At 42.9% G+C, this 15,281-nt stretch overlaps 2 protein-coding genes across 2 annotated transcripts; both read left to right on the forward strand.

Moving 5' to 3' along the window:
* The first annotated feature begins 4,650 nt into the window (after nucleotides 1-4,650).
* tlx1 (T cell leukemia homeobox 1) lies at nucleotides 4,651-8,464 on the forward strand. The gene is made up of 3 exons (XM_063874527.1): nucleotides 4,651-5,191; nucleotides 6,110-6,347; nucleotides 7,149-8,464. Exons 1-3 carry the CDS (start codon nucleotides 4,744-4,746, stop codon nucleotides 7,357-7,359), a joined length of 897 nt encoding a protein of 298 aa, XP_063730597.1. The 5' UTR covers nucleotides 4,651-4,743; the 3' UTR covers nucleotides 7,360-8,464.
* Nucleotides 8,465-10,514: 2,050 nt separating this feature from the next.
* sdhaf4 (succinate dehydrogenase complex assembly factor 4) lies at nucleotides 10,515-13,451 on the forward strand. The gene is made up of 3 exons (XM_063874543.1): nucleotides 10,515-10,675; nucleotides 11,097-11,216; nucleotides 12,596-13,451. The coding sequence occupies exons 1-3, from the start codon at nucleotides 10,618-10,620 to the stop codon at nucleotides 12,703-12,705; spliced, it is 288 nt and encodes a 95-aa protein (XP_063730613.1). The 5' UTR covers nucleotides 10,515-10,617; the 3' UTR covers nucleotides 12,706-13,451.
* Nucleotides 13,452-15,281: the final 1,830 nt, after the last annotated feature.

Consider the following 15,281-nt stretch of genomic DNA (forward strand, 5'->3'; position numbering starts at 1 on the left):
CGATCAGGCAACAGAGAGGAGCCGAAGGTTGTACGGAGGGAACTGAGGTGGAAGATCAGACAGGGAAAAATCAGAATCAGAGTAAGAAATACTGTATTTATCCCAAATTGGGAAAAAAATCTTATTACCGTAGCAAAATACAATACAATATGAAACATTAGCAAAACATTTGAAATAAAAATAAGAAATATACCGAGAGTGAATAGTTCAATGAAATGGAATATTAAATGAAAATATAATATAAGTGTATAGTGTAAACTGTGTAAGCGTAAAGTGTGCATGTTAAATCCAGTTAACAGAGGCTATGGAGCAGTGAGTTGTCTGCCAGCCAGGAGGGAATTATTGTACAGTGTTATTGCAGGAATGTTCTCCTGTATCTATCCTTGTGACAGCGGAGCTGGAGTAGTCTGTTGTTCCTTCCAGCTGCAGGTGGAGAGGGTGGGTCGGGTTAGCCATTATGGACAACAGTTTGTTCACAGTCCTCCTCTCCACCACAGCCTCAAAAGGGTCCAGTTTGATGCCGATGACAGAGCCAACTTTCTTAATTAGTTTGTTAAACCGCGTTAAAGAAGAGTGCACTAGCAACAACGGACTGGTAGAAGATCTCCAACATCTTGATGCACACGTTGAAGGATCTCAGTTTCCTCAGTAAAGTTCCTCGGCTCATCCCCTTCTTGTAAACAGCGTCAGTGTTGGCCCTCCAGTTCAGTCCGTTGTCTAGGAGCACTCCCAAGTACTTGTATTCCTCCACCACAGCCACATCCTCTCCCAGAATGCACAGGGGCTGTGGAGACATCCTCTTCATCCTAAAGTCAATGGTCTTGGCCACATTCAGAAGCAGATGGTTTCTTCCAGTCCACTCCACAAAATCATCCACCAGCGCTCTTCCTCCTGTCCATCCCTTATACACCCTACCACTGCAGAGTCATCCGAAAATCTCTGCAGGTGGCATGACAGCACTGTCCCCAGTGGGGCTCCTGTACAGCCAACCACCACATCAGACAGAACACTGCCCAGCCGGACATACTGTGGCCTGTCTGTGAGGTAGTTGGTAATCCAGGAGATGCTGGACGCGTTTACCCTCATAGCCTGCAGCTTGTCACTCAGTAGCCGGCACCCTGATGCTCTCCTTGAACCCCGGGATGGCCTTCATTCCAGTCCACACATCCTTGCTATTGTTCTGCTGGAGCTTGGCCTCAAGCTTCTTCCTGTAGGAATCCTTGCTCTCCCTCAGCTTGTCCCTCAGGTCGTGCTGGATGTTCCTCAGCAATGATATGTCCCCGGACTTTAAAGCGTCCTTCTTCTTGTTTAAAAGCTGTTTCAGGTCAGTTGTAATCCAGGGTTTTTTGTTCGGAAAGCCGTGAACAGTTTTAGCTGGTAATGTTGTTTGCTCACAGAACTTTATGTAATCGGTAATGCAGTCGGTCAAGTTGTTGATGTCCTCTCCATGTGGCACACAAAGCAAATCCCAGTCCGTGGTCTCGAAGCAGTCCTTTAGAGCCTCGTTGGCCTCAGGAGTCCACTTCCTAACTGCCGTAGTGGATACAGTCTGCCTCTGAAGAAGAGGGACATATTTTGGAGCTAGGAAGACGAGGTTGTGATCTGTGATCTGCAGCCTCGCTGATGCCTCCGTAGCTCCTCCGGGATGTCAGGCCAGTCTCCGGGCAGCAGCATGGGTCTGTAGAGCGTGATAGCTGCTCGCAGGAGTAAACAATGCCATCGGTCCTTTGTGCGTGGCTCTCCGTTACAAAAAGTGCTGAAAGTAACAGAAAAATGACCAGAGAATGTTGGAAAAAGTAGGTGACCATGGCTATTCAAAGCCTAAACACATATTTATCAATATATATCTATAAATCACAGGGAGCTGCTGCCACCTAGCATGGCGCCAATTTGCGAAAAACAGCTACAGGAAAAGGATGGAGGAACAGCTGCAGCAGAGGAACGTCAGCGGAGTCTGGAAAGGCCTAAAAACCATCTCTGGCTACAGAAAGCCGGACTCCCAGGTCCAGGTCAGTCCATAAGTGGGCAAACGACCTTAACATTTTCTTCAATAGCTTTGATCAGTCAGGCGCCCCTCCACGACCCATTCCCCCATGCTGCACCCCCCATTGTCCCCACTGCCTGGAAATGGCCCTGTCACTACTCACACTTCCACCCAGCCCCCAACCATCAGCTCACAGACATTCTTCACGCCAGCCCATTTCTTCTCCCCCCGCAACCCCCCCACCCACCGACGGCACCTTGTCCCTCACAACCAACCAGGTGAGGAAAGAGCTGCAGAGGTGTAAGGCACGGAAGGCAGCGAGTCCTGATGGCATCAGCTCGAGGCTCCTGAAATCCTTCGCAGACACGCTGTGTGGGATTGTGGAGTTTCTGTTCAACCTGAACATGAAGCAAGGGAGGGTACCACTTCTGTGAGACTACATGTCAAAGACCCCCCACCCCAAGGACTTCAACAGCTACCGGCCTGTGGCGCTGACATCGCAGCTGATGAACACCCTGGAGAAGCTGGTCCTTGGACACCTTCGGCCCATTGTGGACCATCGATGGACCCGCTGCAGTTGCCCTACCAGCCTGACATCGGGGTGGATGACACTGTAATCTACCTGCTGCAAAGGTCCCTCTCCCACCTGGAGAAGGCTGGGGGCACTGTGATGATCATGTCATTTGATTTCTCCACTGCCTTCAAAAACATCCAGCCCCTGCTCCTGGGAGACAAGCTGCAGCTCTCGAGGGTGGATCAACACCTCACCTCCTGGATCCTGGACTACCTCACCAACTATCCACAGTACGTGAGGACCCAGGAGTGTCAATCAGACACCATAATCTGTAGTACGGGGCCCCCCCAGGGGACGGTGCTGGCACCGTTTCTCTTCACCCTCTACACTGCAGACTTCACCCACAACAAGCCGACCTGTCTCCTGCGGAAGTTCTCTGATGACTTCGCCATCATCGGCCTTATCTCCAATGAGGATGACATGGAGTACAGAGAACTGACGCAGGACTTCATCCTCTGGTGCCAGAGGAACCACCTCCAGCTCAACGCAGGGAAGTCCAAGGAGCTGGTGGTGGTTTTCAGATGGCGTCAACCCTCCAAATTGTCATTATAACAAATCATTTTGAAATAATAACAAATGTATTTCACTAGTTCATGTCCTCTTGTTGATTTAAACAAGATGTATTTTTGCCATTTGATCATAAATAAAACAGCATATGTTCCATTTCAATTCTCTATTGCATTAGTCCACGGTTGCTGTTCATCTGAGTAATGTAGAGCCATTTGTCGGCCCTAATGTTTATTATCGGCCCGCTTCAAAAAAAATCGGGGCACCTACATGTGCAGATAGGCCACCACAAGCATTAAAATTTGATCAGTCAACTGGCCAATGAGTGCTGCTCAAAGCAGATGAAATATTAATACCCAATGCCCCATGTTAGATAATTAAGTCCCAATGGCTTTTAGAAGGAGAGAACGTCAATGAGCAAGTGCTAACATTTTAATTTAATCGTCCCTGAGCTGGTGTATTTTTTTGGAATAGCAGCGTCACACGATTGCTATTTATGATCTACGATTAAACAAAGTTACATCCATTTATTATGGCAATACAAATCCCGCTAATTTAAAACCACTGCATATTAGTAATCATTTTTGATTCATTATCATTTTAATGAATGAATCCTAATACCAAATGACCTATCCTTTATTTTTAATTATTTAAAGTTCCCCTTGAACTTCACAATGCTTTTATGCAGGAAAGATGCCATGAACACTGTGCAGCAGCTCTGGTGTGTTCCCACAGAAAACTAATGAAAAGGCATCCATGTCTGCTGCATTGTCATCACTAGCCATGAATTAATAATAAGGCCAGCTCCATAAAAATAACAGAGAACCCTACATTACACATCAATCATTTTGCAGTGATTTATGTAGCATCATTTGAAGCAATTATGTCAATTTATGAGGTTGAAACATTTCAACCCCATTTTCATATTGGATTTGTTGTCCTTTAAGATAAACTGTGTGCTTTGGGGTGGGTTAATTCACAAGTGTTTTTTATTTGCTTCTGCTGAATATTTTTTATAATGTCAGCTGTTTGTGAGTGTGTGATGTTTAGAACGCTTTCTGATGAGTCCATTGTTGGATGGACTGAGACAGAGTGTCCTTACTGCCGCAAAAAAATAGGAATCGGATCAACGAAAATCGAATGTTCCATCCGTTAAATGGTTTAACCCCCGTGCCATAATTTGACAGAAGTGTGTGTGTGTGTGTGTGTGTGTGTGTGTGTGTGTGTGTGTGTGTGTGTGTGTGTGTGTGTGTGTGTGTGTGTGTGTGTGTCTTTCCAGCTGTTAATCAGAGAATTATGAGTGGCCTCCACAAAGCTCAGTCTTTAGCCAATCGGATTCAGGCCGAAACGTCTGAGTCTCGCGCTGTCTATTTGGCACTTTGATTGATGTCCTCGTGGGCGCCAAAGGGGTGGGGGGCTACAGTCGAGCGTTGCTTTCCTGCATATACACCAAACACACACACACACACACACACACACACACACACACACACCCACACACACACACACACACACACACACACACACACACACACACACACACACACACACACACACACACACGGTAGATAACGATAGGAGCTCGTGCAGAATTAGCCCAGACGTTGAGTCCTGGGAGCGGCGCGTGGAGCAAACTCTGTTCCTCGCGCCGGAGCTGGGGACTCGCGCAGCGGAGGCCATGGATCACACCGGGATACCGGGGGCGCATCTGCAGGAGCACCCGCACGCGGAGCCCATCAGCTTTGGCATCGAGCATATCCTCAGTATGGAGAGCTGCATGCTGAGTGCGAGGATGCACGAGCAGGACTACGGGCATGGGGCCTACAACAACAGCGGTGCGAACGGTGGCGGCTACATGTACGGTAACACCGGATATAACGGCACCAGCAGTGCGTGCGGGATGGCTCCCATTGGCTCGGCTTATCACATGAACGTGGGCGTGAATGCAAACGGGACTAACGTTACTTCTGCCGGGCATGGGGTCATCCGGGTCCCTGCGCACCGGCCCCTGAGTTGCGGGAGCTCTGCGGGATCCGCGCCGCCGGGTGCAGGGAACATCAACCTGAGCGCCATCACCTTCCCCTGGATGGAGAGCAACCGCCGCTTCACCAAAGACAGATTCACAGGTAGATCAAATACAGCAAACAACACATATAATAACATTATAAATCTAAAATAAGTTAATAAATTGTGACATAACACAATATAAAGAAATCAAACCTCTAATAATAGAATACATTATAACAAAACAGGATCCAACCAAATCAAATGTTAAATATTAGAATACATGATACAAACAACTTTCACAAAAATAAATGAAAAATTCAAAGATTTAAAATATTAAGAGAAAAACTATTTTTTGAGCTTTTTGTTCATTTCACTTTCATTTAACACAACCCATACAACTTATTCTAATAAATACAAAAAGTTCCTGGATCGTCATCATTTGTATGATTATGTGTAACGGAAGAATCAATTCTCAATCATTTTTGAAAACTTAATAAATAACCTACACAATTATCGATAAGACTCAACCTTTAACATTGGGAACGAAAGTACTTTATGATGATAATAATAGTAAATAAAACAATTATAATAATGATAATGTATAGACTGAATGTATCATTGTCAGAATACTGCTGGGTAAACATTGTGATTAATCACCAAAGCCAGTTCGGAGTTCATGAATTAAATATTAATACTTCTATATAAATAACTTATTTTTACGTTTTTTGGGGGCTTCATCCAAAAAACACCTATTTTAATCAATTTATCTGCATGATCATAAAAGGTTGTTGTTGTGGTGTAAGAAATGAATATGTAAAGACAAATAAAAAGAACACACACATACAGATGTTGTGGCAATAAAACATGACCAGACTTCTACAATGTTCATGTTTCCTGACCGCTGACAGACCGCGTACAACATGATTTAACACTTAAACATCAAATATGGACTCCTATTTAAAAAGATAATCAGTGCCCTCTCCTTCTCTCCTCCTCCTCACTTCTCCTCCTGCTGCTCGGTCCTTCTACCCCGTCAGTGTCCCTGTCCCCTCTTACTGTCACCCGTCGCGTAGGTCACCCGTACCAAAACAGGACCCCTCCAAAAAAGAAGAAGCCGCGGACGTCGTTCAGCCGGCTGCAGGTGTGTGAGCTGGAGAAGCGCTTCCACCGGCAGAAGTACCTGGCGTCTGCGGAGCGGGCGGCGCTGGCCAAAACCCTGAAGATGACCGACGCTCAAGTCAAGACCTGGTTCCAGAACAGGCGCACCAAATGGAGGTGAGGTCTTGTTTCATTTCAAATACGGTAATGAATAACTGTAGCCCCCTACAGCTCTTTCTGCAATTCACTCACCAACAATGAGAGGAATGGGCAAACGCAGTGTTGGAGAGAAAACAAGAACAATTAAAAATGCCCGAACATCTAACAAAAATGTACATAAATATGTCATTTTAAGACCTTTTCGATAGAAGTTATAGAAGATTTTATTTCGTTAAGAATCCTTAGAGATTAACGTTATTCAGCTTATTTGCGCTTTGTTTCTGCAGAAAATCTTAATCAGCAGTGAATCATTTTATCTGAGGAACTAAGCAGACTTCACTGTCGACCTGCACTCTAATCATCTGAAATAAACACACGAATAATTAGAGTTACATTTTTACAACGTGGTGCAGCTTACTGCTTATTTTTCGACACAGCTTTGGAATTAGTAATAATATACATTTTGTAAAATGTTTTTTATTCTGTATTCCGTTTGAATTAAATCAAAACGAATAAATACTTAGCTAGTATTTAAATAAACTGTTGATAAACTAAAACTGAGAGGGCACTGCAGAAATATAACATCGTGCATATAGATAATGTTATGAATATAAAACAGCAATTACACAAATAATATTATGTATTAAACAGCAAGTAAAAAGATAATATTAAGAATTTTAAACAGCGTGTAGGCCAATAATAACATTATTTTAGTGGACTACATATATGTAGCTTATATAGATATTATTGGTAATACAGCAGCATGTATAAAGATTATATTAGGAGTAGCCTATTTTAGAGCATGTGTCTCTGCTGCAGGCGGCAGACGGCGGAGGAGCGCGAGGCTGAGCGGCAGCAGGCCAACCGGATCCTCATGCAGCTGCAACAGGAGGCCTTTCAGAAGACCATCAACCAGCCAGTAACCCCGGACCCGCTGTGCCTGCAGAACAGCTCTCTGTACGCCCTGCAGAACCTGCAACCATGGACCGAGAACACCGCCAAGATCAGTAGCGTATCGGCCTGCGAGTAGAGCCAGCTGCCGGCAGCGGACGGGGCTCTGCGCTCGTTACTAACGAATGACTGCGGGCAGAGGCCCGGTCCGCAGCCGCTGAGGAGTTCACCTTCTCTGCAGGTCAGTCATGCCTGTCCCTTCTCCGCCACTCTGCAGCCTCTGCTGCTCCCAGTCCAGCCTGCTTCGGCCCACTTCGGCCTATACCAAGCCTTGCAGAGATAAGGAAATATGTTGGAGACCTCGTGATGAACATTATGCTCCCTGAAATTGCACGAGATGACAGACTGACTTCAGTGATGAGTTGTATTTGTATAACTGTACAGGACTTGATGTTTAATAATTAGCATATTTTCGTCTGTGATCATCAGCAATATTCACGGAACAACAAACCGTGGCAGCAACTGATCATTCAGGAAGATCCACAGGCTTTGCATTAATAAAAGACAAATATTATATACACAAATAATGTTTAACCTTTAACCACCTCATTAAAAAAAAGTGATTATGTTATTGGTTTTTGACACTGTTGCGTTTGAGTGTGCATATTTGCGTGACTGTTTGACGGTCATACATTTTTGACACTGACGTTTTTTTTGTCACAAAATGTTACAAAACATTGACCTTATTACCCTATATTCTCACGAGCTAGAGGGAAATGTAGTTTTAGCAGCTCACTGAGGCTGAGCAATGTTCGGATCATCCACAAGCATGAAACACACATACACATAACAAAAGCTCTGCATTAAAACATGTCAGTAAGCCACGTGTCCCTTGTTTACAACAGAATGCAGCTGAGTTCTCCTCAGAGAGAGGACCAGCCAGCAAACCTTCACCATTATCAGGCAGATCAAGGGACAGCTTTTTGCACATTCGCATAACGTTCAACCTCATTTGGAAAAACGAGAGCAAGCAGAATATTGACTGTTGTGACGTGAGTCGGAAACCTGCAGTAACAGATGTCTACTTGGAGCTCTCCATATCAGAGTCAACAGAGCACCACTCGTTCCTCATGTGTGTATAGACTGCGGGTCCTGAATGCTGTTTCCTCGTGTGTGCACCTCAAACTCATCTGTTATTGTTTTCATTTTTGCTCAGACGTTACATTAAACATACTTTTGATGGATACGTTTTAAAATTTTCTAATGAAAGCAAGACATCGAATGTGCTTTCTGTGTGTGTGTGTGTGTGTGTGTGTGTGTGTGTGTGTGTGTGTGTGTGTGTGTGTGTGTGTGTGTGTGTGTGTGTGTGTGATGTGACATTTTCCAGGAGTGCTTTCTAAAAGGTTAAGAAGGAATGTAAAGGCGAATTTCGTACTCCACTCAGAAAATGTTTTGGAATTCCTCTTTCTCTCTCTCTCTCTCTCTCTCTCTCTCTCTCTCTCTCACACACACACACACACACACACACACACACACACACACACACACACACACACACAAATACACACACATACACACGCACACACACACACACACACACACACACACACACACACACACACACACACACACACACACACACACACACACACACACACACACACACACATAAACATAATGATTTCACACCCTGGGGAAAAAAGTTATCACCAGAGAGAGTAAAGCAGCATTAGTGTTTTCAGGTTTTCTTTCATTTTGACACAAATTGTGTTATGACAGACTGACAGACACAAACTCTATAGTTTGTAGAATAACTGTAGCCTATTGTGGATACCTTAACAGTTTACCCCTCATTGACATGACCAAAATGAGCTGCAGCGCTATAATTTCTTCATCTAACGTTAGCAAAGCCGACCACATTAGACACAGAACAGCGTACATAAATAGCCTACAGTTAGTTCTTAGTAAACCATCAAAAATGTATTTGGCCAGCTCAGGCATCAATGGTACCTCATTTATTAGATGTTTTGTTTGGTGCTTTTCAGCAGTTCTAAATAGTGGCTAAAACTCTGTAGAAATCTATTTTTAAATGTCTATTATCCTCTTGATCCAACTATAATTCAAACACAGTTGTGTTAATTTGAGTTTATTGTGAAGTAAAACTGTTTAGTTGCTGCAGCCTTAACATGCTTAGGCTCCCTGGTGCCAATTGAAAAGACAATTCATATTCTGGGAAAATACAGTAGTACATTTAAAACATGTAGCTTATGCTAAATTATACCTAAAAATGTATTTTACTCAAGTTAGTAAATTGAACTGCAGGAAATGCAACGCTGTACCCTTAATTACTGTAATTGTAGTGACAGGGTTGCAAATCAATGCTTATGTTAGCTTTTACCTCAGGAATTATTGCTAGCTGCAAAATGTAATGCTATCAAGGCAGGTATCACTTAAAGAAAATGAATGTGTCTTATTCTGATAATATGAGTGTTGCATTGGTTTGACTGAAAAAATAAGACAAAAATGGAAAATAAAAGAGAAGACTGACCTTTGGTCTACACATGGCAGTATCACATGGTTTGATGATGTCATTACTCTGTGTCTGTGACTTACAGTTTTACATTTCCTCTGCCGAGCTATATTTGGACAGGTTTGGACACACACATGTTACTGCTCACACCTTCAGTGAAACATTTCTGGTACTTCAAATAGGTTTATAATTAAACAAATTGCGTCTACAGTTACAGGAGACAAATACAGTATCAACACAATAAAAGCAACAACAAAAAAAGTAAATACAATTTTTTTTCAAGTATTACATTTTTGTTGGTCTCCAAGAAAAGGGACACAGCAAAATGCTATTTTATATTGCGGGGGGGGGGGGGGGGGGCTGGAGAGTTAATTTATAATTTGAATAATATTTTAAAATAACTTTTCCCATAGCTGTATATTTGACACAAAAGTGCATGTTTTAGGATTTGGGCTTTATCCGAAATGTCATAGGTGGGGCAGAAAATGTCCTCAAATTCTGGATTGATTCTGGACTTTTTTTGTATACAACTGAAACAAAGTACATTGATGTATTAATCAGTGAGTTTAAAATACTATCTGTTTCCAATCATTATGTTCAGCTTTGTAAAACACGTTCTGCATAGTATGTGCAGAGGAGCACGCGCTGGTATTGGATGCAGGGTGTGGGAGGACTGGTTCCCTGATATCCAGGGCGGTGTCTCCCTCTAACGGCGTCTAAAAAACACCGCACCCTAGCGTGACGCCATTTCGTGTCGCTGGATGGTGACGAAACGTGCGTAAATTCAGCGCGACAAAACAACAACAGCACTATTGTGTAAGTGTCCCAGCAAAGTCTCCGAGCAGAGGAGAGACTGCGTCCACCAATATGTCGTCTGTCCTGCGGCTCTGCACTCCATCGAGGAGTCCTGTGTGTGTTCTCGCAGGTCAGTGTGTGAGTCTTGGCTTTTTTTAAATTATCGTTCAGTAAACAAGAGGGCTATCGCCACACATCAGCTATGTCAGATTGTTTCCCACAGTTACACAGGTCAGCAGCCCGCTCATTCACCCACATCACAGACTGCAAATAAAACAGACATGTTTGAGGAAAATATTATAATTCAAAATGAATATATTTAATTCCTTCACTTGCATGGTTTGAGCAAACAATTAACCCAAAGCATTGTCATTCATGTTTCAAAGCTAATAGTTTCAATAGAAATGTTTATTTTTAAGGGTTGGATAGACATTATTTAAATCTGAATACCTCCTATCATCGCAGTGACACGTGCAACATTGGGTTTTTTTCTCACAGGTCAGTGTGTGCATGTGTGTGTAAACCCTGCTGTGTTCTCCTCATGTTTCCAGTGTGTTCAGGATATTCCCGAGCAGCCAGCGGATCGGTGAAGGACAAGCAGCCGCTGAAGAAAGCTAAAACCCCGCAGGGCCGGTTGGACAACCCGGAGGAGAGCAGAGCTGCTCTGCAGAGTGAGAATCATGCAGTGGTCTCTTCAAACACAGTTCAGATCATCCATCCACTAATAATAATAATAATAATAATAATAAACCTCCTGATCAGGGATTAGGAGGTTATTGGTGCTTCATCTGAACCATGAATTGCATTGAAGCCATCGATTGCTGCATTATAAGAATACATAAAACACCACGGTATAAGCCGACCTGTAACTGCAATAAGAGATGAATATTGGGAGAAATGTACTTATCGTGTAATTCATGAATATGATCATTTACCACTCGCTGTAATCGGTGCCTACCGCACAATTGCCCGCACATTCTACAGCTCTTAATCTTTAAACATGAGTCATGAGATTTAATCCATAGGTGTTTACAGTCATTTAGGTCAGACACTGTCCCCGATAGGATACAAGGAGATAAAAGTTTGTACAAATTAAATCAAATTGAAAGTTATTGATTTCATTTTTTCTGTGATGCATATCAACAGACTAATTGATTCCTTTATCGGCTTTGAATTAGCTGCGATATACCAGCAGAGTAAACTAAGCTCATATGAACAATTCATAAAAACATATTCCAAAGTGATTCAATTATGGTTTGAAGGAATTATGTCATTCCATCTGCAAGTGAACTTCATGCTGATGAATAATATCTAATGATGTTTCTCATCAATGATATAGGTTACCGCGGAGACACAAAGATATATGCATACAGCATGTGCCGCTGTAACTGCACAGCTTTGATCGGAGGCATAAATGTAACGTTAGCGCTCCACAAGTTTAGATACATCATTTGTTCACTCAACTAAGACTATTTAAATGGAAGTAGTTAGTTAGGAAGTAGTGAACAGTGGTGTTTGCCAATTTCAGACGCAAAGGATGACTCAGACAACGTCATTTCTTCTTCTTTTATTATATTGTAAACCAAAATAGAATTTTGGACTTTATTCACTAAAACTTTTTTCTATTTATTCTGTGGTTGTGTTCTATAGCAACACGTAGCTGTCCAGGTGTGTGCACAGAGCGTCTCTGCTGCACCTTGACTCCATTAAAACAGTTAAAGTGTTGTCGCATAATATTATTGTCTTTATTTGTGAAGGATCTTTCCCCAACTCAGTTTCAAAGTTCCTCAAAATAAAAACACATTTTAAATAGCATGATAAAGTATACAAAACCATGCACACCCTATAGGCATGGCACCGCCTCAGTTAAAATGACATTCTGTCCTTATGTTTACCTCATTATTTATAGAAATACATTTCATAACTTGCAAGCGTTGTAGCCTGTAATATTTAAAGCACACATTTGAGGGGTTTTGGCTGCATAGCAGCAGTGGCTGTCCCTGTGTCTGCGCTCTGTCTGAAGCTGCATCTGTCCCTTGCTGTCCTGCAGAGTTCCCTGATGATGTGAACCCAGAAACCAAGGAGAAGGGAGGCCCTCGAGGTCCGGAGCCCACCCGTTACGGAGACTGGGAGAGAAAGGGCCGCTGTGTGGACTTCTAGTTCAGCACTTACAAATGTGACATTATACACCCCCGTGTTGTGCAGATGTATGTATACTCAGTGGCACTAAGTTTGAGTTTCAGATGAGAAGATTAAAGACAACAAACTTTGACAGCATAGCAAGTTAACTGTGTGTGTGTGTGTGTGTGTGTGTGTGTGTGTGTGTGTGTGTGTGTGTGTGTGTGTGTGTGTGTGTGTGTGTTAAAAGCAAAGAAATGCCCCGAAAATGAGTTGAATATGTGTTTGTGCTGGGGAGAGAGGCTATGTTCATACTCTAGGCTGAATGTTAAGATCCCTGAATCTACACGTTCATCTGCAAATCTGACTATTGGGCAAATGTATAAATTAAACCTATTATTGATCACTCTGGGATGAAAATCTGCTGCGTCATTGGAATCCACTCCTAAATTGTACATTTTCTGATGAAAAGAAAGGTAACTTCAGTGGAAGGAGCAAAGACACACATGGGGAGTAACTAATTACATGTTGTAGAGTAGAAGACAGATACATTACAAAATAAATGGGATTATAAAAAAAGTGTAATTTAAATACAGGTAGTGACAGTTTGGAATTGCTAGTTCACCTAGCTATGCCGAGGCGTCCTTGAGGAAGGCACTGAACTGCTCACCTTCAACTGGCACCTCTAAAAATGTTTGAGCATATCAGCATTCCTAGTGTGTGTTTGTACTGTGTGTATTCAACAAACACAGTTTCTCCTTGGGGATTAATAAAGTAAAAAAATAAAATGCTGCTTCTCTGTTCTTTTGAAGAATTGTTGGACTGTGTCGGATCTTTATTTTAATTGTATAGAAGTGTAACAAAAGTTTGACAGTGGTAAGTGTTTTAGTTTTTATGATTTAATGATTTATCTTAAGAAAAGTAGTAATGTGAGATGTGTTACATTACTTTGATAAACTAATTATAAAAGTTACATAACTTGTTACATTTAAGTCTTGTAGTAGCCAGGGCATGAAATAGCATCTTTAAGTCCTCTGGCTATTACCAATGGGTTACCGCAGTGGTTCTTAAACTTTTTGTCTGACGACCCCACAAAAAAAACTGGAGAGGTTTGGTGACCCCACTTTCCCAAAAGTGTGTAAGTGTGACGTCACGTTTCCGTAGCAACCGATTTTTTGTTCCAATCCAAACAAATTAACAATGTATGACGATTATTTTATGGAAAAGGAACGATTTTGTGTGAATTAATTTACGAGTTTGCGTCTCCAATGATTTGAGTGATAGTCATACATTTTGAAAGAAACAGCAATGCCATCTGCAGTTTGGTTGTTTGGGGGCGGGCTGTAAATCGCGTTGCCAGGACAACGTTATGCATTGCAAACCCATGGTAACGACTGTCAATCAAGCAAAAACAAATAGGCAATGTGTAAGAAAAGGCCTGGGCGGCAACAATTTATTAACGCAAACAAGAACTGGAACAAACAAAGCAATGAAACAAATGTCCAAATCAAACGGGAGTCAAGAGTCAACAGAGAGTGTGTATGATTGGAACGATCTCACTTCCTCTTATACGGACGCCATGTCAATGAGAAGGATGGGCCTGCTTCCGCGAGCATAGCAGGTCAATTCGGGGATCGATGCTGCTCACAGCAACACGAAGATTCTCCTCCATGCTGTTGAGACGACATCTGTATTTGTTCTTTATGTAGGCCAGGGACGAAAATGTCTTTTCGCACAGATAGGTTGATCCAAACGGCGTGAGGATGTCCATGGCAGCCTTGGACAACCCGGGGTATTCCTGCACAACTGACAGCCAGAATTCATCTAGAGTTTTTGAGGCAAACGACGCCTGCAATGTGCGGTCGCTGGACAGCTCAATCAGCGCATCCTCGAGCTCAGATGGCAGGTTGTTTGAGGAGCAGTTGGTGAATGGTTGTCGTACCCAGTCAAAAGGCTCTACATTCTCCGTGAGGAAATACTTATTGAATTTGTCGAGGAGACTACGAAGATGACAGGTTATTGACTCTTTCAATGAATTGGCATTCATGTCACTCTCCAAAAAGTCGTGCAGCTCCGAGAACATTTCAAAGTCCCCACTCTCTGCACGGGCTGCCCAACGCTGCAATTTTTTTGTGAAAGCATTCACTTTGTCTGAGAGGGTCAGGATGTTTGTGCTGGGGCCTTGTAGTGACAGGTTGAGACTATTTAATTTGTCAAATATGCACGCCAGGTATGCAAGACGTGATAACCATCTCGAGTCAGTGAGATGGTCTGCAAGAGGGGAATGCACGTCTGAGAGGAAGGTGCGCACCTCGCTTCGCAACTCGAACAGGCGTGTAAGAACTTTGCCCCGTGAAAGCCACCTTACCTCTGAATGAAAAAGAAGGGATTCATGTGCAGACCCCATTTCCTGGCAGAGAAGGGCGAAGAGTCGTGAATTTAAAGGGCGCGATTTGATCGAATTCACTATTTGGATTGCTGTTTGAAGAACATTGTTAAGCTCGGGTTCAAGTGTCTTGGATGCCAGGGCCTCCCTATGGATAATGCAGTGTGTGAACTTGACATGTGGTGCAACGCTAAGGACCTTGGCTTTCAGCCCTTTGTGTTTTCCCATCATA

Source organism: Eleginops maclovinus, chromosome 22 (genome assembly GCF_036324505.1).
Source record: "Eleginops maclovinus isolate JMC-PN-2008 ecotype Puerto Natales chromosome 22, JC_Emac_rtc_rv5, whole genome shotgun sequence".
Lineage (NCBI taxonomy): Eukaryota > Metazoa > Chordata > Actinopteri > Perciformes > Eleginopidae > Eleginops > Eleginops maclovinus.